The sequence below is a fragment of the Sceloporus undulatus genome, chromosome 1, assembly GCF_019175285.1.
Source record: "Sceloporus undulatus isolate JIND9_A2432 ecotype Alabama chromosome 1, SceUnd_v1.1, whole genome shotgun sequence".
NCBI classification, from domain to species: Eukaryota; Metazoa; Chordata; class Lepidosauria; order Squamata; family Phrynosomatidae; genus Sceloporus; species Sceloporus undulatus.
The window spans coordinates 99,346,069-99,372,304 of NC_056522.1; the positions used below are offsets into that span (position 1 = coordinate 99,346,069).

Here is a 26,236-nt window from a genome sequence, read left to right on the forward strand (position 1 = left end):
TTTGTGGGTTTTGTGGGCTATGTGGCCATGTTCTAGAAGAGTTTATTCCTGATGTTTCACCAGCATCTGTGGCTGCCATCTTCAAGATGCCAGCCACAGATGCTGGCGAAATGTCAGGAATAAACTCTTCTAGAACATGGCCGTATAGCCCACAAAAACCACAAGGTAAAGATTCCAGAATTTGAAATTTAAGGGATCAATACAGTTGAAATTCCCTGTGATCACCAACATGAGAATTGGGGAGCAAAGTTGTTGCTAATAAATCTATAATAAATCTTGTCAGCAGAGCAGAAGGTGAGTAGGGTTTTCAGTGTTGGTAGTGTAAGCTAAGATAAGGTGACTTTCATTATGCTAATGAACCTTTACTACTAATTCTCAGATATTGGCATTTCCTGGCATAAGGGAAGTTTAAGAGACTTAATGCTACTTCATTTAAAAAGAAACTAATAATCTCATTTCAATGAGATACTTAAACACTAATGATGCATAAGTTCAGCCGTTTTGGAAGGATTACTGTAGCCTTCATACCTAAGGGAAAAACTGACAACTATTTGAGAAATCAATGGCTTTGCAGTTACTTTACATTCATTTAAGAGCATTTTCTTTTCCAGGTCCAGTCCATGAAACAGTGTATGATTTCTGGAGAATGATATGGCAAGAACAATCAGCATGCATCGTTATGGTGACAAATTTAGTTGAAGTTGGACGGGTAGGTATTACTTGTGAAAATGTTGGATTCATACAAAACACATTAAAGTTTATAATTTCTTTGCTTTCAAAAATAAACATTGCCCTAGAAGCACATGTATCAGAACATAACATTCAAGGGGTAAGTGGGTAACAACATCTTCATATATAAGAGTTAGAGAACCATGTTGCACCTGTTCAACCTCATCCACAAGTTTGTATAATTTGTGTGTGGACTTGTGTGTACATACATCCAGCACACATGTCCCAGATTGATGTTCTTTTCACATTCCTTCACCATGGGAAATCACCCAATAATAAATTACCTTACTCGTTTTTATTTAAATGTTTCAGTCTTGTCTGAAAAATCTCAAGGTGGCTCATAATTCATAAAATATTTTTAAACAATTGAAAATAGTTCAACAAAGTAAAAATGATTTTTCTATGTATGGTATAGCTGGGCTGTGAATGCCTAGCCAGGGGGTGCAGTGGCTCAAGTGGGTAAGATGTTGACTCTGTTGATTACAAGATTGGCAGGTTGGCAGTTCAAGGCCTGGGTGCTGCATGATGGGATGAGCTCCCAGCTTCTGCCAGCCTAGCAGTTCAAAAGCTTGCAAATGCAAGCAGATAAATAGCTACCACTTCGGTGGAAAGGTAAACATTGTTCTGTGTAATCATGTGGCCACATGATCACAGAGTAGTCTCTGAAAACGCTGGCTCTTTGGCTTAGTAACAGAGATGAGCACCGCCTGTTATGGTTGGACACGACTTGACAACCTTGTCAGTGGAGAATACCTTTATCTTTATGCTGTGAATTAAATGTTTATGGTAAAATCAAGTCTGAGACAAAGTCCCTTACTTTTCAAGTATCTTAAACAGTAATTTTACTCATCACATGAATCTGCTTTGTTGTGTTATCAGGTAAAAGTAACATGACCCAGTTGTTCATGCATTTCCTTAATCTGAAGACATTTTTAAAATGATTTCACCTTGTGGGTGTTTGTAGGTTAAATGCTACAAATATTGGCCAGATGACACTGAAGTTTATGGAGACTTCAAAGTTACTTGTGTGGAAGTGGAACCACTTGCAGAATATGTGGTCAGGACATTCACTCTTGAAAGGGTAAGCATCTTACAAACTATAGCATGTTGTAAATTAGACATTTTATGGTCCCATGGAAATATTAATGTATTTTATGGTCCCATGGAAATATTAATGTATTTTATGGTCCCATGGAAATATTAATGTATTTTCTCTCTATCAATCCCCTACTGGTCCATTTACATTTTGTTACCCAAGACATAGTGGGTTTTCTTTCCAGACTACAGAATCTTCTGATGCATAACCACCTCAATAGCATTCCCATTTTGCTAATAAGTTGTGAAAAACATTTTAAAAGAATAAGCCAATGCTAGGGTATTGAATTTGAAAACCAAATGGAAATTACAGCTATAGGTTGTGTATACAGGTGTGATGATACACACCTGACAAAGAACTGATAGTCAAGGAAGTTAATACCAAAATCAGAACTTGAAAACATTGGTTTTTTTGGACTACAATCCCCCACCTTTTTACAGTCTAGCTGATCTCATCATGAATGGTTGGCATTCAAGGCAGTTTACAACAGTGAAAACACAGTTTTAACAAAAATCAAAGCACACAAAATTTTAAAAAAAAGAAGTTGAACTATCATAAAATTAAAACCAGTTTAAAACAGAAACAATTGAACAACAACAAATGAAAGTCCAGCACATTTTACAAGACCTGTTTTCTTGTTTTAAAAAAAAAATCAAAGGCCTGTCAAAATAAAAAGCATAAAAACCTGCTTGTTGAAGGAGTGTGCCAGTCAATCCTCTCTAGAAATTTCAGGGCTGGGAGCAGCTACTGAGTGGCTAATCTCCTGTGTATCTATGCAATGGTTAAACTGAAAGATATCATCAAAAAATCCTAAACAATGGACACTTCTTAACATGGTTGTATAGGCTGGAGGGTTTGTAGTAAATGTATGAACTACTAATGATGTATGGGATAAAAAGAGACTCAGAGCAAAACAAAAACAATACAAATCATTTATTTCTTACCCCGCTAAATAGTGTTCCTGTGCTTATTGTTCTTGCATCTTGCAAAATTGGTTTGGGATTAAGCCAGGGTACTTTCATGCTATGCAAACCTCCTGTCAGCTTTTATTGCATTTATCAGCTCTTTTTAGCCTGGATCAGATATAATAAGAAACTATAGTTTCCTACTTGGTCAAGCTGCATAATCTTTATACTGTACTTAGAATTTTCTCTTTCCCTGTGAGGAAGAGATTAGGGGTTTCTCAGTCAGAGAGAAGTTGAGTACACAGGAAAGTGTTAACTCAAGCCCAGCCCCACTATCAGCAAATTTGCCATGTCCCCTGAGGGTATGGTCACCTAGGAAGAACTGGGTTTTTTAAAGTGCTCATAAGCAGTACATGGGATAGCAAAGAGGGGAAAGGAAAGATTGAAATGGGACAAAGTTTGCTGCGTTCTTTCCCCGCCTTCTGTGCAAAGAAGTTAACTCTTTCTTGTGTGCTACTTTCTTTCCTGACTAGAAAGAAAAATTCATTGTAAGTCTACCTGATCTGTTCCAGTCTTAGTTGCTTTTGATGTCTGAAGTCAGGGAACTGAGGTTTAAATGTCAGTTAATAAACAACCAATATCTGAAACTTGGCTTGTTGGCAGTGAAGTTCAGAGAAACCACAAATTTCTCTGATCTTGCCATAGCTGTGAAAAGGGACTGGGGTGAGCATACAAACCTGATGTCTCTGCAGACATATTTGGTATCATGCTCCATTTGAACTGGGCCATTACATTTTTATTATTATTATTATTATTATTTTGCCGCGTGTCCTGCCATACTGACTGCCTGCCTTTTTCTCCAACCATCTAAACCCCTGTGGTGAAAAGGCAGATTGGAGCATGGGCAACATCCAATCAGAGTGAGCCTAGTATCAGCAAATGGGAGCTTAGCCAAGAAAAGGTGGAGGCTACTCTTAGGAGCAAGTATAAATAAGAAGAGATGAGTGTTTAGGAGGTAGATAGGGAATTGGATAGGGACCAGATAGGATCATAGCTCTGAGTTAGAGGTTTATTAGGCCCTGAGGGGTTTTAACAACCAAGGTGGCTGAAATACACCGCTGAAAGGAGCAGTAGGAAGGACCCAGGTTGCTTAAAAACTGTGGAAGGTGAATTGGTGTGGCTGGAAAAGGCATAAAGTAGCAAGAAAGATTTAAAGTTATGAGTCTAGTCAAAAGTCATATGTGAAACTGTAACTGTTTAAGCATGTAAACACCATATCAACTCTGAATCCACCAGAAGAGAGATTGTCTTGTAAACAAGAGAGATTACCAGTTGTCTTGTAAATAAAAAAGTTTTCTTTTGTTTTGGTTCAACATGTGGTCACTTGAGATATTTTAAGAAACTATAAGCCAAATGCTACCAGGGACTAATAATACTTATATTGCACAGAACACTCAAAATAGTGAGTGCCCTGTCTTCTTACAGAGTGGTCCGGAGGTAAAAGAAAAGTGTGGAAGTCACTCAAGTGAGAGATCCAAGTTTGAGGGTCTCGTTGTTCAATTTGGTGGCAACTAGGGAGGTAGCTGTCACATATTGGTGGCAGCAGTGGGATAAAAAGACCCATTGTGCTGCCATCAGAGAAATGTAATCGGGGCAATGAGACTCACCTTCACATAAGTGGTGGCAGTGGTGGCACACAGTAAAAAGATGTCTCTGTATTAAAAACACTGTGCTTAGCATCCTGTTCAGTATTTACAAAGTCATAAGCCAGACCAATAAAATCATAAATATTGCAATTCACATTTGTGGTCATTGCACAATTGCCATGACAGCAAACACCCACACAATCCACCTCTGAAGCTAGGGATTTCAACTTAAGGAATTACAAGTTGCTAGAGATTGGGGCATTCAGTGAGGTGCCCTACTTTGAGGGTTAGTACAACAAGAAAAATTGCAACAGGATGCAGCAGGGTCCCTGCCACTGGCAGGATGGGCTGAACACATCATTCAGTTATCTGCTCTCCAACAACTCCTTTAGTAGCTCCGTCTACCTGGCTTGAAAGAGGCAGTGTTGGTGGGGAGGACTATCAGCTATAGAGCTTGTCTACACTTGCCGGAATACTCCAGGCTGCTCTGAGTATTCAGGCCCCCATATTCCCTGTGAATTCAACCTCCCCCCAGCTGGAGACGATGGGAAACTGTGGTCCCTCTGAGCCAGCCAGCACTGCCACTGCTGGTGTGAATCACTCTGAAGTCAGAATGAGGCACCTATCCTTGTTCTGATCTCATTGGCTTGCATCTGCAGAGGTACCAGCAACCACCCATTGCACCGGGTTTTGCTCTGGGTTTTCTGGAAAACCCAGAGCAAAAGGGATAGAAACTAATCATTCTATCTTTTGTGGATAGATCATTGATGGAACCTTATGTTACTCTTGCATAAAACTGATATAGGTCCAAAACACACTGCTGGAATAATTCAGTTTGACATCACTTTAACTGTGTTTGCTCAATGCTAGGGAATTCTGGGAACTGTAGTTTTGTGAAACATTTAGCTTTTTCTATCAGGAAGCTCTGGTGCCACAGTAAACTACAGTTCCCAGGATCCCCTAACACTGAGCCAGGGCAGTTAAAGCAGTCTCAAACTGGATTATTTCTGCAATGTATTTTGGACCATAATGTAGACATGTCTATTGTACAGTGTTTCACTTTTGTCTTAACTCTTGAGAACTGTTTTCTTTAATAATATTTTCCACTAAACTTACATGTAAGTTTTTCATATTCTGAGCTGCTTAGGAATGTTTTCACAAGCTATTGTAATTGTTTCATGAATGCAGCACTGGTAAACATTTTGAGATATGATGGGGAAATTGTGCTGCATTCGATATTCAATTGGGTTTACAAAGAAAGCTGATAAAGATCATCTGACAGATTGTGTTTATAGTCATGCATAAAATGCAGTGTTCCACTTTAAACAATACATACTTGTCATATTTTTGGATTAGAATACTAACAAAAATGTATATTGATTCTGAGTGTTATCCTTGGCTCAGAATTCAATATTTAGATTTTAATATAAGCCGACCCTTCTCCATAACGCAACAGGAGAAAAAAAAAATTGTTTTGTTTTGTTTCTATATTTTGACAGCGAGGTTACAATGAAATCCGAGAAGTTAAACAATTCCACTTTACTGGATGGCCGGATCATGGAGTACCTTACAATGCAACAGGCCTTCTTTCATTTATACGCCGTGTGAAACTATCTAATCCTCCAAGTGCTGGGCCTATTGTTGTGCATTGCAGGTGTGTAGAGAAGAGGTAGATGCATTTTCTATAATTTCTCAATGTGTGCATGAACTGTGGTCTCGTGAAGTTGTCTTGATGTGATATCATTGGTTTTTGAATACATAAGGGCAAGGTAGTTCTAACTCACACTCATGATAGGTGAAGTCTTAACAAAACTATGGTTCAGTTGACAGAATTCCCTGAATGCCCTATGAAATTAAATGCTTCCTCATGCATTCAAAAATCATTTCCCATCTTTCCTGACATTATCGATGTTAGCTGCAACAACATCCAACAACACCTAGGGACCCAGTACTGGAAAATATGGATTTGATAACCCCCCCCCCCTTCCTACATTTTTCTCAACTGTTTCTGGAACTATAGCTGAGTAGAAGTAGCCATGTTTGTCCTGCAATTCCATTCATAGTTACAGCACTAAGATCCTCTGTCAGCTACCCTTCTAAATGAACCAGCTAAATAAGCTTCATGTAAATGGTTTCAGGGAAAAAGCACATGTAACCAGATATTACTTCCTTCCAAATCTTGCATCTTTTTGAAAGATTTTCAGATGTCAATACTGACCAATAGGATGTCTTTTTGGATAGGTGTGAGGAAATTTCATATTAACAGTAAAGCCAGTAATAATCATTTTTAGTTGCTATTCTCAGAACCAGCTAAGTATACAGTTGGCCCTCCATTTTCACAGGTGATCCATTCCACCACCAGCCAAAATAGAGGTTTGCGCATATTCAAGCCCCATAGGCTTGAATGGGGGCATGCGCAACATTGAAAATAGCAAGGGTCACAGATCTGAGATCTGCGAGTTAGGAGGGGCGATTACAGGTCTCATGCATAACAATACCTGTTTTAAAACTATATGGGAAGAGAATATTTCTGTTTGGAAATTCTTCTATGAAAAAGTGAGATGTAAAAGTTACACAAGTATATTTCTCTGTCACCCATGGTTAACCCTACTTGTTCTGCTCTCAGTGTCAGAAAAGTTTTGGTATTACTATAAAGAACATGAATGGAATTTTAAAATATAGTGATACTAAAAAAACTTTGCAGCCATTGTAACTTGTATCCATCTTGTTCCCATGGTGGCTTTGCCTGAACAGAAAACCATTCTGCTTGACCATGATAGATTTTATCTGCTTTTAACCAGGTCATCTGTACACTGCAGGCTCTCTCCTGAAAAACTAGACCTGTCTTATTGGGGCTTGTGGTTTTGTCTTCTTTGTTGTTTGTTTGGTTTTTTAATGAAGTGAATGCTCTATAAATTGGCTTCTGGTTTATTCCAGTGCTGGAGCAGGACGAACTGGCTGCTACATTGTAATTGACATAATGCTAGACATGGCAGAAAGAGAAGGTGTTGTGGACATCTACAACTGTGTCAAAGCATTACGTTCACGCCGCATCAATATGGTACAGACAGAGGTATTGTGCCTAATTATTTCTTCTCATATACATGTAGTAAGGTTGCCTAGAAATAACACCAGATCATGTTATATCAGGACAATTCACTCAACCAAAATAAGAACTTAAACACCATTCTTGCACAGACTTCCAACCCCCCTAACAATCTAATCCTCCATTTAGAGTAGCAGCACTGCTAATTCACAATTGTATCACTGTTGCCACAACCATAACTCCTCCCCTCTACCTTAGCAAGCATCAGCTGTGTAGGGAGAAGGGGGTCCATTCAACCAGTGATCAGAGCACAGGTGAATCGTGTTTCTGTCGTGTTTGGGGTAGTTGGGCCAGGAGAGGTTAGTTAACTAAGCAGCTGATACAAAATACTTGCCAATTATAATTAAAATATAAAATCTGACTCAAAAAACCTGCCCCATATTCCCCTACATTTCAGTTGCTGCAGTTGTCGGGGGGGGGGTTAACCTGGCTTCTGTAGGATAGATACATCTTACCAGCACAGTGACATGCCATTCTTTTCCTTCTTTTGTTCAGCAGTCATTTATCTCAAACATTTTAATAAATGAACTGATCAATTACTACTATAAATAGATACGTTCATTCTAAAATTCATGGATTCTAAAATCATTTCACATTATCCATGACATTCCTGAGTTTGAACAGTCATTGTGTTAGGGACTTCTGTGATTGGGAAAGGCACCTTCCTCTCAATTTTAGGAAATTTTCTGACTTTCCGTGTCCACTTTGTTCCTGATGGGCAACAGAGTCCCCACCAGTCATGAAGGACTCCAGGTAGGGAGGAACAGGAGAAACCTTCCTTGCCATGTTATTAGTTTGGATCCACAACTACAAATACAACTCGTGTATACTACAGAAGTCTTATAATTTTAATATTAATAACATCTATGGAAATGTGAGTATACATGCACACATGTTGATACTTCCCAGCTGGAATGTCAGATTCAGTGCTTTGCCAACAATAATTGGACTGGCTATAACTACATGTTGTAAGACAAATTTATTTCTGATCATACTGTATGATAAAAAGTTGTTCTGATGCCTCAAGCACCTGTGATGCAGCAACCAGTGGTTGTTAAAGAACTGTGTAGGTGTAGCAAATATGCATCCAACATAATACACTACCAGGCACAAAGACAGAAGACTGTAATGTAGACTTCTCATTTACAAGTTGTTTGCCAACATCATCTGGTAAGTCTAGCATCAGAAAATACAATTCCTTTCACCCTAGTCTTTCCTTCTTCCTTCATTCCATATTAAAATCTGCTTTTCAGGACTCAGGCTACATATTATTTCACTAGCATTGCAAAACAGCAATTATTTTGCAGGTGCAGTGTAATAGTGGCCATAAGAGACTATCTAGGCAACCATCCAGTTAGCAAATTCAAAATGTTGGAAAAGCATATTCAGAACTGAACTGAGTTGAAAAGCTACTACATACCAACAAAGTAAAATGCCAGCAAGACAAACATGGGCACCACAATTTCGTACAAGAATTGTTCTCATTTTTTCCTATATGGAAAATCCTATCAACACTATTGCTGTTATTTCCCCTAACAATGTGTATAGCATTTGTACAAAATAACATAACCAAAATGGTCAAATTCTTGCTCTGTCCTGAGGAAATAGTGCATGCTTAACTAGCCTTGATTTTATTGTCAAGAATTAATTATACTTATGCACACCAAAACAATCATATAAATACTAATCAGGGAAACAGACATGGAAAACTGTTAGAAACCCACATCACATAGAGCAGGCTTGGGAACGTCATTGTTCTTGTTGTGTGCCTTCAAGTCATTTCTGATTTATGGTAAGATTTGTTCAGAGGAAGATGGCCATTGCCTTCCCCTGAGACTGACAGCATGGGACTTGCCTAAAGTTCCCATTATTTGGAGAACCTCACAAATCTCACCCCCCAGCAATAACAGCTTATTTTAGCAGTCATATTGTTAATCAGAGCATTTTCCAGCTCAGCCTAGAATGGACTAAACCTTTTTCATATTTTGGTGGGAAGCCTTAAAGCATGTGGAGTTTTGTTTTGTTTTTTAGTCTCAGTCTGATACACTTCATGAGATGTCTGAAAGTATGAGAAAGGAAAGGGTCAAAAAAGGGTACCGTAGTTGAGAAGGCTGCTGCTGCTGAGCCATTATGATCTAAGCCAAGGTGAATGTTTGAAATGAACTGAACTTGGCTTGACTTGTAATTTATAGGAATTTTTGAAGGGAGGCAGTATAGATTCATTGTTTTCTAAAAATTTATCTAATCATAAAAAACATACTATTTATTTCTCATATTAATAATTAGTTTTTAATCTTTTTGAGCACAGCCATGTCAGTGAGTGGGATTCATGGTTGCCCATTCTTGATTTGTGGAGTTACTCTGAACAATTATACAGATCTGTTTAGTTTTGCTGCTGTTGTCCAGTATCAACAAGGAAAGCAAATTGTTCTGCAAGCCACAGGGATGGGGGAAGGAAAGGAAGCATTCACAAAATATAAAATGTATCTAAAGCAACTTACTGATCTCTTTGCTACTGAGTATTATGGGACCTTAGATTTGCCATTCTCAGGAAAGCACACTGATTAAATGAATCTCATTTAAGAAATAGACTGTACTTAAAGTACTTAAGCAGTATAAAAATGGATTGAATTAAGCTACCTTGAATAGGATTCTCAGTGAGAAGGTATAGAAAACAGATTTCATTTCTTATTTTTAAAAAAATTGCAAAAATCTTCTTCTGTTTCTTCTTTGACAGGAACAGTATATCTTTATTCATGATGCAATTCTGGAAGCCTGCTTATGTGGAGAAACTGCCATCCCTGTATGTGAATTCAAAGTTGCATATTTTGACATGATTAGAATAGACTCTCAAACAAACTCTTCACATCTGAAAGATGAATTTCAGGTATTTTCAGTAGCTCATTTATATAGCAACATCTTCTTTGCTTCCAGTTATATATAATTTTTTTTCCAGTTTGTATATCAGATTCATAACCTTTTGCTATTTCATTTTCTTAAGCCTAATGCATCACCTAGTCCTTTCATTATGTGCTTAACAGTATCATCTGTAAAGCTGGAATTCCATTGTCTGATTATAATTGCCATGGACTGCTAATTTGAACACCAATAACCTTTGGCCTTTCAGAAGTGATTTTAAATATGTGTAAAACAACTCACTAGAATTTTACACAATGCAAGTCTCTTATTTTCTTTTGTGTGGGATGCAAACTGAGAACAATTCAGTGTATGCATAATTTTTTTTTCCATTTTCCATCAGGATGAACTGAACAAATCTTTTCTTTCTTCCTGGCTGTCACTATTCTCACCATGCAGTATTATTTTGTGCCCAGATGTATTAATGTAAAAGCCACACTAGATCATAGTAAAACCTTCCTCTGTCTTTTAGACCCTAAATTCTGTGACTCCTCGACTACAAGCTGAAGACTGCAGTATAGCATGTTTGCCAAGGAACCATGACAAAAACCGCTTTATGGATATGTTGCCACCTGATAGATGTCTACCCTTCTTAATTACTATTGATGGCGAAAGCAGCAATTATATCAATGCTGCCCTTATGGATGTAAGAGACTTTTTCCTTTTGTCTATGGAATGTGCCCTGAAAGTATGCAGAATAAAATGTAACACAGCAATTGTAACTTTAAAAAAAAAAACCTAAGTTGATATAGTGTTCTGTAAAATTGACTCTTTTTTTCAGAAAGGACCATCTTAAAACAAAGAAAGAAAAGGGGGGAGTTGTCTATATGCCCACTTATGATTTTCTGAGCATAGTAATTCAAAGTTTTCAGTAGTCTTTTGGAACTGAAAATGCATGAACGGAAACTCTAGCAGGAGTCTTATTATTTGTATGTTAATTTGCAGCCATTTCAACATATTTGTATTTTACTAACAAGCACAGTCCTAGGAGAAATAAGGGATTAGCAAGCAGAGCAATGGAGAAATAAAATTCAGTTTGACATATTGCATAGCTTCTACCATCTGTACATGCAGTTTCAGAATGCAAGAAATTTAATTTTCTATTCTCAGTCACTGAGAAGTTACACAGAAAAAGAGTGAGTTCAAACAGTATCACAGAATCAAGTGGGATGTTATTCTTTCCAAGACCCATTGTATAACCTTTTGCCCATAGAATACAGTGGCCAGTAGATATGTAGATTTTGTAAGGGCAAATTAAAGTGAAGGAACTAATGTATGTGGTTGCCCTGCATGTGTCTTTTAGGGGTTCATGGGTGTCCAATATACTGATATCTGGACTGGGTTTCCTTGGTGCATCTCCTATGCCCTTTGGAAAATTAAGTTCACTTTAGGAACAAGATTAAAGCCAGCTCAAGTACTAGTGTCATGGTGGTGATGTGTGCTTTCAAGTCGTTTCTGACTTACAGTGACCCTGTCACATAGTTTCTATAGCAAGATTTATTCAGAGGAGGTTTGAGAGATTTTATCTGCAAAGAACTCCTTAAAAGTGTCACAGCAGGCCTTAGTTATGAACCGGCCCGGACTCTAAGATCCTCTGGGGAAGTCCTTCTCTCTGTCCCAACATAACCACAAATGTGGTTGGTGGGGATGTGAGAGAGGGCCTTCTCAGTGGCTGCCCCTAGACTCTGGAACTCCCTACCCAGGGAGATCAGAACGGCTCCTTCCTTGATGGCCTTCCTCCGGCAGGTGAAGACCTACCTGTTCACACAGGCATTTAGGGATTTACTATAAGGACAGGCTGGGATGTTCGATGTTGCACCAGTTTAAAAATTCTTTTCAGTGTACTTTTTATTTTATTGTACTATTTTTTAATTTTTTTTATTTTTAAATACTGTGAAGCTGCTCTGAGTCCCAGTCCTGGGAAAAGAGCAGGATATAAATAAATAAATAAATTAGTTAGTTAGTTAGTTAGTTAGTTCCAATAAAAAGTTCAGGGAGTTGAGTTAGCTCTATTTCAGCTAGTTTTATATTCAAAATTAGATGCAAGTCTGATTTGAAGCATAATTAAACGTATTATGAACCGACTAGAAAATACTGGAAGATTTCTTCCAAAAAGCATTCAGGGATGACTTTTTCTTTCACCATCAACCACTTTTCTTATGATTTCTACATGACCAAACTTATCTGTTGCTGTTTTTACATGGTAGAGATAGTTGGCAAAGCAGGCTTACCTTTTTTGTCTTTTATGTTTGCTTGTTCTCTGTTTTGCTGTTCATTCATGCTGAATAAAGTATTTTGGAGGCAGCTGCTGTTTACCTTGCCTGTTGTAAGCAGGGAGCCATGGCTTTAGGAAGACCAGCTAGAGCAGAGTCCTGTTCTTTCCCATCTCAAGCTTTATTGCATTGTTTACTGCAGATACAGGGCTGCAGCCCACCACTGAAAGTCTGTCAGATTCTTCAGGGGAATGAAGTGGGAGTGAAGGAGTTCAAAGGAAAGGCATGTAAGGTTGGAAATCTAAGGGCAGTCAGTGAAGAAGAGATGAGAGGAGGCAAGACCCCAGGCATTAACCGGGGGGGGGGGGGGGACAGGAGAGAAGGAAATTATTCCTGTTATTTCAGACTTGTAAGACTGGAGAGAGAGAAAATAAGAAAACCTGGCCAAATGAGCGATGGGTTCAGCTCACTGGATGACATTTGGTATATGTTAGGACATTTGGTATATGTTGCCAATACTTACACACAAAAATGTGAAATCATTCTGGTTGAAGAGGATTGAATTGTGAATAAAGTCTGCCCAAACTATGGAGGTTTCTGTATGTAGTCTAAGAACCAAGTATTGTTACCAGAATGGAGGCAGAACTTTGAGCTTCCTGACTTCCTTATATTGTGCCAGCATGATGTAGATGTTTAGGTATTTGACTATGTCTCTGAAAACCCCACCCAGTCATAGAAACCCACAACACCACATAATGCAGAGATCTTAACAAAAGAAAAAAAAGATAGAACAGCATTCAGAAATTGCTTGGGGTAGGGGTGGGGGGGAGCTTCCGACTCCTGATTTTGGATTTGCAACATAATTTTTTGAAATTTGCAATTATTATTATTATTATTTGAAAACCACCTAGTATTTTACTGGTTTACTAGAACAGCTGTGAAACTGGAGGGAGGAAGATGGGGAAGAAAAATAGAAAGTGGAAGCACCTTGAAGTCTAATCGGTACTTGGTACCGCAGCCATGAAAGATCATGGAAGAATAAAAACCAGTTAGATTTAATGGTGCTGCCATGTTTCTTTTTTTCCTCCCTCTTCCTTCCTCCCCTTTATGATGCAAAACACTAACACAGCTGCTTCTTTGAAAACTACCATTTTGTTACTGAGGTCTGGGAGCACTAGTAAATCTCTGTTGAAATTAAAACCTGATAAGGAGGTATGCTGGTCTTACAGTAAGGTAAACTTCTTAAAAACTTTCTTAGTCCCTCCAGCTAAGGGAGAGAGGTACTAACCCAACTCTTTACTGTCTGCTCCTCTCTACCAGAAACTAACAACAATTATTTATTGCTGCTGCAGTGAGTGTGCTGGGAAGTTGTCTCATATTCACACAAGATTGTTTGTTTCTGATTGCCATCCTCTTATTTACTATTTTTACTCTTTTTTTAAAAAAAATAGAGTTACAGGCAGCCTGCCGCTTTCATTGTCACACAGCACCCTTTGCCAAACACTGTGAAAGATTTTTGGAGACTGGTATATGACTATGGGTGTACCTCTCTTGTGATGTTAAATGAAATTGATTTAGCACAGGTAAGTTCCTAATGTCTGTTGTTTTTCATTGAAATTGATGTATGCTCTTGTCTGCTTTAATTGAAAGACACAAATAAGCAGGTCATTATATTTGTACCACTTCATTGTACAATGAAAAGAATACATGATTAGATAGTTTTTTTGTGGGGTTTTGGGGCTATGTGGCCATGTTACAGAAGAGTTTCTTCCTGACGTTTCACCACATCAGGAAGAAACATGATTAGATGTTCACATGTGTAAAAGAAAGCAAGTGTGTCAGGGAGATGACAAGGCTAGAATTTCCTTTCACTTGATAACCTATGTAAGCCTATCAGAGTTTTAAGATCCTTGGGAGCAGAGTTTCTCTTAGTCCCACCAAAATCACAGGTCCATCTTCCATAATAGGCTAGGCTGGATTCCTCTCTGCTTTCCGTCTTGCCTGCTGATAAAGAACTACTTATTTAAACAGGTTTTTATTGATTAGCTGGTTGTGCATAAGGGCCTTTCAGTGCTGTATGTGTGCTTTACTTTTATACTCAAGATTGTTCTTTTAAATACTTTTTTATAGTTTATTATTTTTAAAAAGTATCCTCATTATTTTAGCTATACTTTGTTTTAATTTTCTTTGACACTTCATGTATAGCCTCTAAGGAAGAAGGCAAAGTTTACTTGCTCTTCCATATCTCTCTCTTCCCTGAGGGAAAAGTATTCTTGCCCATAGGTTTTGATGGGATATATTGGCCAAGCTCGACCGCGCCTGAGACTATTTGATATTTACAGCTGATTCAGAAGTAAATACTCCCAAGGAGGAGTAAAATAACGTGTTTGCAAGTAACAACATTACCTGTAACATGGCACAGAGGGAGCAAGTGTATAACAACAGTTATTTTAAAATGCATGTGACAGCTTTATTACTTTTTCTGGACAATGAACTTTATTTGATCAGTGTTATATTCTATCAACTATATCTAAAGGGAATTTAGAATTGCAAAGCAAGCCTGCATATTTAGGCCACAGTTTGGAAAGTTACTTTTAAAGTACACCTTCCTAAAAGCACTTCTTCACTAACTTGTTACTGTCATAGTTTTAAAATCCCTTACTTATTGCTTGTATGATCTCTTAGATTTTTTAAAATTTAATCTACCAGGTAAGAAAATGATCTAAAATGAAATCCACTCAAAATATCTGTCAAAAATAATGAGAATTGTGACTATGCAATATTGGGTGAGGATGATGGTTCTGTTTCTGGCCCATAATCACAATTATGTACCCCTGGAAATCTGGATTATATATTGTGGTGGAGAAATGTGAAGCCTCCAATAATGTATAAAGCATTTGGAGATATGTATCTATGCATGTATTAAATACCTCAGTGGGGATCTTTTAATGCTATCAAATAAATTAGCTAGCATTATAAAGTAATCCTATTCACTGAAAGCAATGCTATTCACTGAAAGCAGGTTTTTTTTTCAGTGAGGGATGAAGCATACTGGGCAAAAGGAGCAGCCAGAGGCCACTCTGGCTGACCACTCTGGGACTATGGCAATTAGATGCCGCAGTCCCGAAGGCAGCTGCTGCCACATTCCCAAATGGGCTGCTGGCAAGAGTGGCTTTTTCCAGCTCCTTTTTGCAATGGCTTTGTGCTGCATTAGCTGGCCTCAGAGTAGCTTCTAGCCACTTCAGGGGCATACATCATATAAACGCTATGTCCCCAAAGTGTCCAGAAGCATCTTTATTTGGCCCATCTTCTTCAGGCCCGAATCTCAAAGGTCCTACAAGATCTATCTATTTGCATATTGATCTCGACTAATATGGCTATTCATTTGAATTTTGCTCACTGAAATCCATCAAAAATACACTGAAATCAGAGCAAGCCCTAGCTGGGAGCTGGTAATTTTTCTTACTCTGTTAAACATCACCCCTCCACATACACATACACGAGCAACCTCCAGATCTATACCAAGTTGAGGTGCATTTGCACCATAGAAATAATACAATTTGATACCATTTTAAGTGCTCTAGCTCCATTCTATAAAATCCTGGGATTTATAGTTTTGTAAGGATCTAGCCTTCTTTGCCAAAGCTTGTGGGTGCTGTACCAAACTAGAAATCCCAAGATTCTGTAGGACGGAGCCATAGCAACTAAAGTGGTGCCAAACTGCATTATTTCTACTGTGTAGATAGACCCTTAGTTAAGCATATGAACACCATCTTAAATGAAGCTAGATAAAATGTACAATTTATCTGTTACAGTACTTTAACACAGCACACAATGCTATTTATAATTTAATTACATCTACTGAATATTCTATAGGGATGTCCACAGTATTGGCCAGAAGAAGGAATGCTGAGATATGGTCCAATTCAAGTGGAATGCATGTCTTGCTCTATGGATTGCGATGTAATAAACAGAATCTTCAGGATATGCAATTTAACAAGGGTAAGGAATATAGCCATGATTAACAGGAGAATCCCACTTAATGAGCTGCTATTGAACTTCACTGTTGTCGTTTTTTTAATGTTTTTTCTGGGAAAGGTTTGAAAAACAAAACAGACAAATAGTTTTCAAAACAGGTTGGAAGCCTAATAGTTTCAGTGTGCTTGCAGATAATGTACAATTAAATGAAGAATTTTACAAGGTTCCCAGATGATCACTATGTTTTTTCAAAGGGTGAAAGACAGAATAGCTATGTGATGCTTTTTGACAGATAGTGCTTGGACCTGTTATTGGGAAAGCACACTTACTTGCCATGTGTTGTAGTGTACAACACACTGTGAGTATCAGAGGTACTCTTGCCACAGTTATCTGTTTGTACTGCCACTAAGATGTATATTTACTTTTATATTCACTTGGGGTGCAAACAATCCTTTGGTTTCTTTTATAAAGATTATTCCCAAAGTCATCTCAATCTGCTTCAAACCACCATTACAGAATTTAGATTGATCTGAACTTGTGATCATTTTTGCCACCTACCCATTCCAGAAGGGCAAAAAAATGACTGGAAAAGCAAAGTAGCTGTTACACTTCTATTTATTCCATTTTTATGGTCTTTGCTTTCTGTGTCTAACATAGCACTATATAGAATGTGTAGATTCTCCATTTCACTGCATTTATATCAAACAGGAAGCTTTGACTCTTGTTACTATTATTTGTTAGATATAGGAGGTTACAAAGATTGTCCTGTACCTTTGGATTTCAAACTATCCTGCTTTAAATTAAATGGATCACTTCAAGATTTCTGCAATGATATCAGTCTGCCTACTAGGCAACACTACTTGATTAGGCTTCCCTTGAGTTTTAGAGGCATCTAAAAGTGAGTTTTGGAACTAGGAAGAGCACACTGCTCATACAAGGAAAGCACCACCATCTCTATGGAGGAAAGGGTTTACTTTTGTAAATGGTTAAAAGGTCAGACTCGGGGCCCATTCACACTATATAATTATAGTGCTATTATTCCATTTTACATGTCATGGCCCCATCCTGTGGAATCGTGGAGTTTATAGTCTGTAGAGGTACCAGCACTCTCTCTGGTTGAGAATTCCTGATGTCCCTCCCTAAACTGCCAGTCCCAGGATTCCATAATACAGAACCATGGCAAAGTGTTATAGTAGCACTATAATTCTGCAGTGTGGATGGGTTGCACATCTAAGATGACCCCATTTCACTCTACACCACAGGACAGTTGTGCTTATTAAATGAAAGACTCAAATATAGTGTCTTGTGTTCCTTGAAATAACTACTTTGGATGCTTCAAAAATAGCTCACCATCTGAAATTAGACTTTGCTAACAAAGACAGCTATGCTTCTCTTCTTTAGTAGAGATGGGTTCCAGTGAATTCTTGGTCAGATACTAAGTAATGGCTGGCACTTAAGTTTTCAAAGAGTAACAATCCTATGTGTCCCGTCATCTAATCAAGTGGTTCTCAAACAGTGGGGAAGGGTCCCAAGCAGGGGCATGAGACTTGTTCATGGGGGACACCAGAACCCCATGAGGCCCTGATCTCCTCTCCTACTCTTCCCAAACCTTTTCTGTCTTGGAGGAGAAGAGAATGGCAGGGAGAGCACTTGGAGCATCTCCCAGAGGGAGGAGGAGAGCTATATCCTTTTAAGATATTAAAATATAAATATGTATAAATGAAAATACACACATTAAACAAGTTATTTTTATTCAATGACAAGTGGTGTGGGTGTGTGCAACATCTAAATATAGATGTAAAGGGGGTTACAAAAGTAAAAGTTTTGAGAACCACTGATTTATTTATTTTTTTCATTAGACATGGCTTAACCTTATGTATGTATGTATTCTTATTGAAAGCTTATTCAGTTTACAGGACAGGTTTTTGTTATCATGCCCTGAAGCAAAATTTCCTTCTCCCTATTTCGTTATGGTTTGTTTTTAGAATTTTGATTAAGAGTTTGATTACTTGGCTATAAGTCGAGAAATTTATGCCCCAAAATTGACTCTAAAATTCTAGGTATAAGGGTCAATACACCAGTAGTGCTTAGAAAGGTCCTAAAGCAAGCAAGCCTGATGCCCCAATCGCCATTTCACACCAATTCCTTTCCCCTCCAGTCCATTCTGCAAGACCTGGCTTCCTGTGGAAACAAGTCCCCATTTAAAGCCACCTCTCCATTATGTTTTGCAAGACCTGGCTTCCTATGGAAACAACTCTCCATTTAAAATCACTTGCTTCCTTTCTCAATCTGATGTTAAAACCTCTCCTCCAGCACCTGGGAATCCGTTGGGAGAGGTCCAGAGAAGGAGAAAGAGGGATGAAAGTTGTATTTCCCCCTTTCCATCCTGTTCTCGACTTATCCATGGGTCATATCAAAATCCAGGATTTTGACCCTGAAGCCTTTCCTCGACTTATACATGAATATATTCAGTAATGATCCTGCTGTTCTTTTTTTCTCTCACTGTAAAGTTTTCTCATGCTGTAAAGTATTTTATGGTTACCTTTCAGTATTTAACATGATATTGTTTTCAACAGCCTCAGGAAGGTTATTTGATGGTACAGCAATTTCAGTATCTGGGATGGGCATCTCACAGGGATGTTCCAGGCTCCAAACGGTCATTCTTGAAGTTAATTCTTCAAGTTGAAAAGTGGCAAGAAGAATGTGAAGAAGGGGAAGGGAGAACGATAATTCACTGTCTGTAAGTATCATGCAGCATTTTCACACTCAGTTAATGATATGCTGTCTACTATCCATCATGGAAATGTCTTTTTTGTTTTGTTTATTTAAATATTTCTAAATTCTACTGTATCGGTATTTCCAGGAGGGGTACAATAAATGAAATCATATTAAAGCAATTTAAAAGCTAAGAATTGTAGTAACTCAAACCAAATGGAATATACAGTGATGTGGATTTTCTAGAAAATTTTGACTTGGAAAAAAAATCCACGTTTTAAATCAGGGATAGGGAACCTATGGCCCACATGATTCATTGAGACTGTCAATTTGTGTACATGCAAAAGAAGTTAATTCTTTCCCTGATGGTACTGGGAAGCTCCAGTTTCACTGTCACTTTTTAGAAAATCACTTGCACTATTTCCATTTCATATTAAGGCAAAATTGATTGAGAACTACTTACACCATATTTTCTTTCTCTAGATGATTATTTTAGTGGGCAAGGGAAACTCATTATATTTCTTCAGTGTGCTTTTATGAATTTTTTAAAGAAATATTTTATTTTCCAAAAAAAAAAAGCACTGGAAAGTTTTCTGATTATCAAATCAAGGAAGCAGTATTCGGAATTTTCAAGATGTAGAGCAGCAGTTCCCAACCTTTGTTGGGCTGCAACCCCCCATTCCAGGCGAAAGTCCTGCCCGTGACCTCCCTCATTGGTTGGGAAGTGAGGAAGGGGCGGGACTTTCGACTGCCTACAAGCCCCAGCGGGCTTTGCGGCCGGATGTCCCGCCCCTTCCCAGCCTCCCAACCAATCAGGGAGGCCACCGGGGAAGGAGGGGTGGGACTTCCAGTTGCAAAGGCCACTGGGGCTTGTAGTCCTGGCCCTCTCGCCTTCTCCTCGTGGGTGCCTTCGAGGGCACCTGTGGGGAGGAGGCGACCCCGGTTCTTTCTCCTTGCGGTTGCCAGCACTAGCGCCAGCACCCGCAGGTGAAAAGGGAGGAGGGGAGGCAGGGGGGAATCCCAACCTGGCGACCCCCAGGTTGGGAACCCCTAATGTAGAGAATGTTATCATGAAGCCTCATTGTAAATGTTCATTCCTTTACTTTGCGTATGGGTTTTATTATTCATAGGAAATGATCTCTCATGTATATTTAACACATTTTGTTTTGTAACATCTGTTTATATAAAGCATATAAGCCTTTCCCTTTTTTTAAAAAAAACCCTGTTTTTTGTGGTCAGGAATGGCGGTGGACGAAGTGGAATGTTCTGTGCCATAGGCATTGTAGTGGAAATGGTTAAAAGGCAAAATGTCATTGATGTTTTCCATGCAGTAAAAACTTTACGGAACAGTAAACCAAATATGGTAGAAACGCCGGTAAGTTCATGGATTTGGAAAGAACGTAAAACATAGTATTTGCATAGATGGGAGCATTCTTCCATGGTTAAAGCTAACACTTTCATAACTAAACTATACATTTTAAAAAATCATGCATTAAGATAACGCTAATGTACAAAAATAAATTCCTATAATATATTGCAGACCCATACTTTCCCACATTCACTTAATGTCTGCCTAAATGCCAAACGTGTTTTCACCTTTGACAAATGCCTCTCATCGAAAACATACTCAGCTATTTCTCTTCCTCTTCCAATTTGATTCATGAGAAGTTTCTTTTGGCTGTCATAATGTCTACGATCTGTGAAAGAAAAGATGTCTCTTAAGGCAGTATACAGGGAGCAGAATAACATACCTCCCCCACCAGTATTCTCATAGCTAGGTGAAACTCTCCTTTTTCAGAAAACATGTGGCTACTCAGCCTAAGTGGTTCTTACTATTTTTACTCCTTCCTGAAGCCAGCTGTAGAGAGTTCTGTGGTGTTACAAGATTTGTCTTAACATTTAGATACCTTTATCTCCTGATGACTACCCTTGGGCTATATTTGATACACAGGCTGCATATTTCTCACTTTTTGCACCATGAAGCATAGTGTCTGTGTTTCATAAATTTTAGTGCATGCTAAGGCATTCTTAATTTTTCCAACAAAAAACATTTTTTGATATTTCTAAAAACTATTTATTATTTTTTCTTACATTTTTTTAAAAAATGTACAAAAATATTCAAGTTGGTCTGGCTGCAATGAACATAATTAAATGCTCACCAGGTTTTCTGGGGGTGGAAAACTTTTATTAGCATCTTAGGGGGCTGGATCCTCTTCCCCAGAATCTCAGAAAACAGAATGTGAAGAGAGAGAAAGAGAAAGTTGTGGAGGCAAGACAGTGTGGCAATAAGCATGAGAATTCGTTGGTAAAATAAACTGGGAGGTACTGAGAGTAAGGACAGAAATGGAAAACCTGTGACATCCAAGTAGTCAGCTCCATCTCCCACCAGCTCTAGCCTGTACTACCAATGGCCAGCAATTGGGAGGGTTACAGGCTGGCAACATCTAGATGGTCACATATTTCCCACCCTTGGGGTAGAGGGAAAAAAGCAAAAAGATTTCCATTTATTTTTTAAAATAAAAATAAAAATATTTTTCCTGTTTTGATTCCCCACTACCATGCAGATCCCACATAGTTACACACTATAGGTTTCAGGATTTTCAAACCGTTAAGGTTAAAGCATGTAGAGTTTTGTTGTATGTGTTGAAGGGCATGCAACAAAGTTAGATTTTCAAGTTTACTCCCTTTTGCACTGAAAAGCATTTCAGAATATATATTTTGTAATCAGTAAACACTTTCTCTAGAAAAGTACTGTGTAGGGATTTCTAAGAATGTCATTTTATTCTTTAGCAAAATACATAAAGAAAGAAGTATTGTGTTCTTCCTCTATCATTGCTAGAAAAATTCTGTGTTTTCAGTGTCATGCATTTTGTGGGGAAACTGTCTTAACCTCATGCACATAGCAGCTGTTCAGCTGGGTGAGAAAGCGAGCAAAGACAACCAATGGAGCAGTGTTACTTGCCCTACTTTCAGCAATATGATCAGATAACCAGGATGGAGTGAACAACAAACCTTTTCTGAAAGCTCTTCTCATTTCCTGTGAACAATTGTACAGTGTTGGTTTCTAGGCTTGGGGGTGGGGATAGATAGGGATTTTTTATTGTTGCTGAAGAGTCTAAATGTTTAAATTGACTGAGGCTAGTAAGCTGTGTTTTCTTCCAGACATTGGGTCTTGAGGTTAAAAAAAAAAGACTTCTGAATATACATAACTCTTTCTAATAAAGCTAGAAATGAACATCCCTGCTTACCAACCCACAGCGATTCAAAGTCCTATCTATTTGATCTTACAGAATTTTCTGATGAGAGTTCATTCAGTTGAGCACTACAGTTCTCTGGCCCCTTTATTATTAAGATATTGATCTTTGATAACTACACAATGCCATCTGATGGTGCAAAATGCACATTGTCAGTGACCACAGATGAAATTATGTACTAATTAGAATACTGTTCATTTTGTAACCGACGGAGTAGAAAAATAGCAAATAATTAGCATATCCTGGCCAGAATACAGCTACTCAGCAATGGAAAAAAATTTTCCATCGCTACATAGTGTCTCCCAGCCCAATACCCTCAATCCCAATTTACCAAGCAGCAGCTGCTGTGATTGATGGGGATCTGTTCTCCTGTTGATCAGGACCCCTCCGCTCCATGAGTGATCTCTGGTGCAACAGACAGAAACAGAGACCCTGTCACAATTCCCCCCTCACTCCCAAGATCACTCAAATAAGGCAGGATGGGGATGTCAGTCAATTGCTTCCTGATGAGAAGGGAACAGATCCCTGTTGATCATAGTAGCTGCTGCCCAGTAAATGAGGACTGGGGAGCTTTCATGGTCCCTGCCATGTTCCTTAAAGTAGTGAATCCAGACCATTTGTGAAGGTCCAGCTCTCAATTATAGATTTGTAACTGTCTTAGTGAATTGTGACCCAGATCATCAAGCTGTCTTGTATTGTGAGATTTTAAGGTGACAATAAATTTTCAAAGCATTACAGAATAAATCAGAAAAGTTAGCAACAAATCTTAGTACTCTTATCATTTTAAAAGTCTACTCATTTTGATTATCTATGCTTTTTTCTATCCCAGGAGCAATATCGTTTCTGCTATGATGTCGCACTGGAATACCTTGAATCATCTTAGTCGGAAAGGATGGATGCAATCAAATGAACCAAATAATATGAAATTTAATAAATTGTGTTTTGCCATCAGCTGTGGAACCTGTGAAGAAAGATTTTAGTGAAGGCGAGGCTTAATTTTTAAATGCAAAAGTATTTTTCTTAATAAATGGTGTATCTTAATTATATATAAATATAAATATATATATATATATATAAAGAACTGTTTTTATGCCTGTACACAGTATGATCATATGATGCCACAAATATAAAGAGCCAAGGCAGAGTGTGTCCTCTGTTGGAGGTAGGACTTTTCAGTGTTTGTATATTCAGCTGTCTCTTAGTTACACTAGAACCACCATCTGTTGCATGTATATGTTTCAACTTTTTATTTCCCTATTTGTCCCTATTTTGATAAACTGTCAACAAACAACTGTGCAGTTTGATAGTCTCTATATGTTTCACGTGTCGCAAGGGAAAAATTATACATACACATACATACATATGTATATAGTATGTATGATAACTGGTTTATTTTGTTTTAATGTGCAATGATGGCCTGATCAAAGTTCTTTATAATGAAATTTACACATAAGCCAAAGACTCAAGTGTACATATGTCTATATGATGAAGAAAGCACATTGTATTTATTGTTTACTGACATTCCTTTTCTGATGGATAAACAAACACTTTTTTCCTCAGAAACATTTTTGTTGTTACTGAAATCAAATGTAAATGATTTTGTAGATTATTTTTTGTATGCTTTTGTGTAAGGAGAGAGAGGGGGCTGGGGAGACTTTTTATGTGTAGGCCAGAAAACACTGATACAGTGATTATTTGTTGTGTACATGCTAATGAATGAAGTCAACATAAACTACTTGGTTAAGGAAGACAAAACTCAAAACCTCTATTCTCAAAATGTATAGATTTTTTTAAAGTTTAATAAGATGAATCAGATGGAAACTGCACACATCTATGCCTATGATTTGCATAATTGTGAGAGAAATTTCATTATTTTTAAAGGAACAAAATAGATTAACAATGAATGCTTGAAACATAAAGAAAACAAATAAACAAGCAAGGCTTGGTTAGAAAAATATTCCAAGTAAAAAGAACATATTTCTTTTTAATGTATTCAAGGTTGCGGGGACAATCCTAGGCAGCCATAGCGTGGGCAAGGGTGCATGCAGCCTCCTCCACTCCATCCTCATACTGAAAGACGTTGGCTGGATCTGCACTGCAGAAGTAATGCAGTTTGACACTGCTTTAACTGCTTGGCTCCATCCTACAGAATCCTGCTATTCGTAGTTTGTTGTTACACCAGAACTCTCTGACAGAGCAGACTAAATATATCACAAAACAACAAATCCCAGCATTCCATATCATCAATTCCATGGCTGTTCAAGCAATATCAAACTGCTTCAATTCTGCAGTTCAAATGCAGCCTTTGTTAAAGTTTTATTCAGTCATTACCTGGCTGAACAGGAAACCCTCCCTCCCCCTTTAAAATTTCCTTCCCAGTTCAGCCAAGCAATTAGCTGTTGTGAAAACTGTTAATACACCTCCAGCATGCACACATGCCCTCCCAACTGGTTGTCTAGGTTTGTGGCAATGGATGCTTTGTGTTCTGACAAAGCCAAAATGGATTGAATCAATTCCATAGTTAGGCTATAGCTTTAGTATCTTTTTACTTTGCTCTTCATGTGCACATTCATAAGCCTGGGCGTATTTTCTTAATGACAAATATTTCTGTGTCTTGTTGATTTTTTCAATCAAGAGTTAATGACAAGGTGCTTATAAATACCCATGTAAAGTAAGAGTGAAATAAAGAACTTTTATAAAATGTTTGGTTCTTATTATTTTCTATTTCAGTTACATTATTATTTCTTTTTAATTGAAAGTGCTGTGCAATAAGATCATGACTTGTAACTCTGTTCTGAAAGTTCAAAGATCCAGAAAAAAAAATTTCCCTTTAACTATCTATTTTGAAGTTGCTGGAGTTAAAAATGACCATGTGCATGAAGATAATCTTAATATACTGTGATCTTAAAACAACTAGAAGTGTGCATCAGTGTTATTTTTTTCATTTGCATCTCTGCATGAGATTTACCCATCCCTTAGAATTTCATGCAACATACCACAAGTATGTTTAATTATTTCATATCTACTAGTCAGAATAATGTAGCTCAGTCTTTGTTCAACAGATCATTCCATTGACATATTTTTCTGGTCTGAGACTGAAATAAATTGATTGACTGATTCATTCACATATTTCTTATGACCAAGGAGCCAAGGTGTCAGCTCAATCAGAATAATTATTGTTAATTAAGTTTTACAAAACATTTGAATGGCATATATGTTTTTTCCACTCCCATTTTAGCAGCGTTCAGCTTGAGTTAGCTCAACCTCCCACATTATAATGAAGCAAGAACATTTCTATACTGCTTATCGATGCACTTAATCACTCCCTAAGCAGTTTACAATGTGTAAACTAATTGCCCCAGCTAACTGGGTACTCATTTGAGCGGCTGAGTCAACCCTGAGCCCCTGGCTGCGATTGAACTCACAACCTTCTGTTTTGTGAGGGAGTTGCTGCAGTAATGGCATTTAACCACTGTGCCACCAGGGCTCTATAATAGCCTCCATTTCAGAATTTATATGCCAAGCAAAACTGCATAGGCCAGCAATGCAGAAAAAAACACAAAAAACAATGTCAACTCTCCTCAAAATTTAATTACGCAAATATGAATTTTAATGTAGTTATTTTTCTTGATCCAGATGGTCTACAAAATGCAACAATGTGTCATGAGGTATCTAGAA

At 38.0% G+C, this 26,236-nt stretch overlaps 1 protein-coding gene across 17 annotated transcripts in view; it reads left to right on the plus strand.

The window, feature by feature from the left end:
• PTPRK (protein tyrosine phosphatase receptor type K) overlaps positions 1-25,261 on the plus strand; it is a 478,138-nt gene extending 452,877 nt beyond the window's left edge. For 9 of the 17 annotated variants that reach the window (XM_042475316.1, XM_042475494.1, XM_042475902.1 and 6 more), the window contains 11 exons: positions 612-709; positions 1,694-1,810; positions 5,876-6,030; positions 7,314-7,449; positions 10,220-10,369; positions 10,871-11,044; positions 14,063-14,194; positions 16,488-16,613; positions 19,166-19,329; positions 20,544-20,679; positions 23,388-25,261. In XM_042475316.1, coding sequence (XP_042331250.1) covers positions 612-709; positions 1,694-1,810; positions 5,876-6,030; positions 7,314-7,449; positions 10,220-10,369; positions 10,871-11,044; positions 14,063-14,194; positions 16,488-16,613; positions 19,166-19,329; positions 20,544-20,679; positions 23,388-23,441 — 1,442 coding nt within the window. In that variant the 3' untranslated portion in view covers positions 23,442-25,261. Of the gene's footprint in view, positions 1-611; positions 710-1,693; positions 1,811-5,875; positions 6,046-7,313; positions 7,450-10,219; positions 10,370-10,870; positions 11,045-14,062; positions 14,195-16,487; positions 16,614-19,165; positions 19,330-20,543; positions 20,680-23,387 lie in introns of all 17 variants that reach the window. The other 8 variants (XM_042475146.1, XM_042475067.1, XM_042475400.1 and 5 more) reach the window with 1 other exon arrangement.
• The last annotated feature ends 975 nt before the right edge of the window (positions 25,262-26,236 follow it).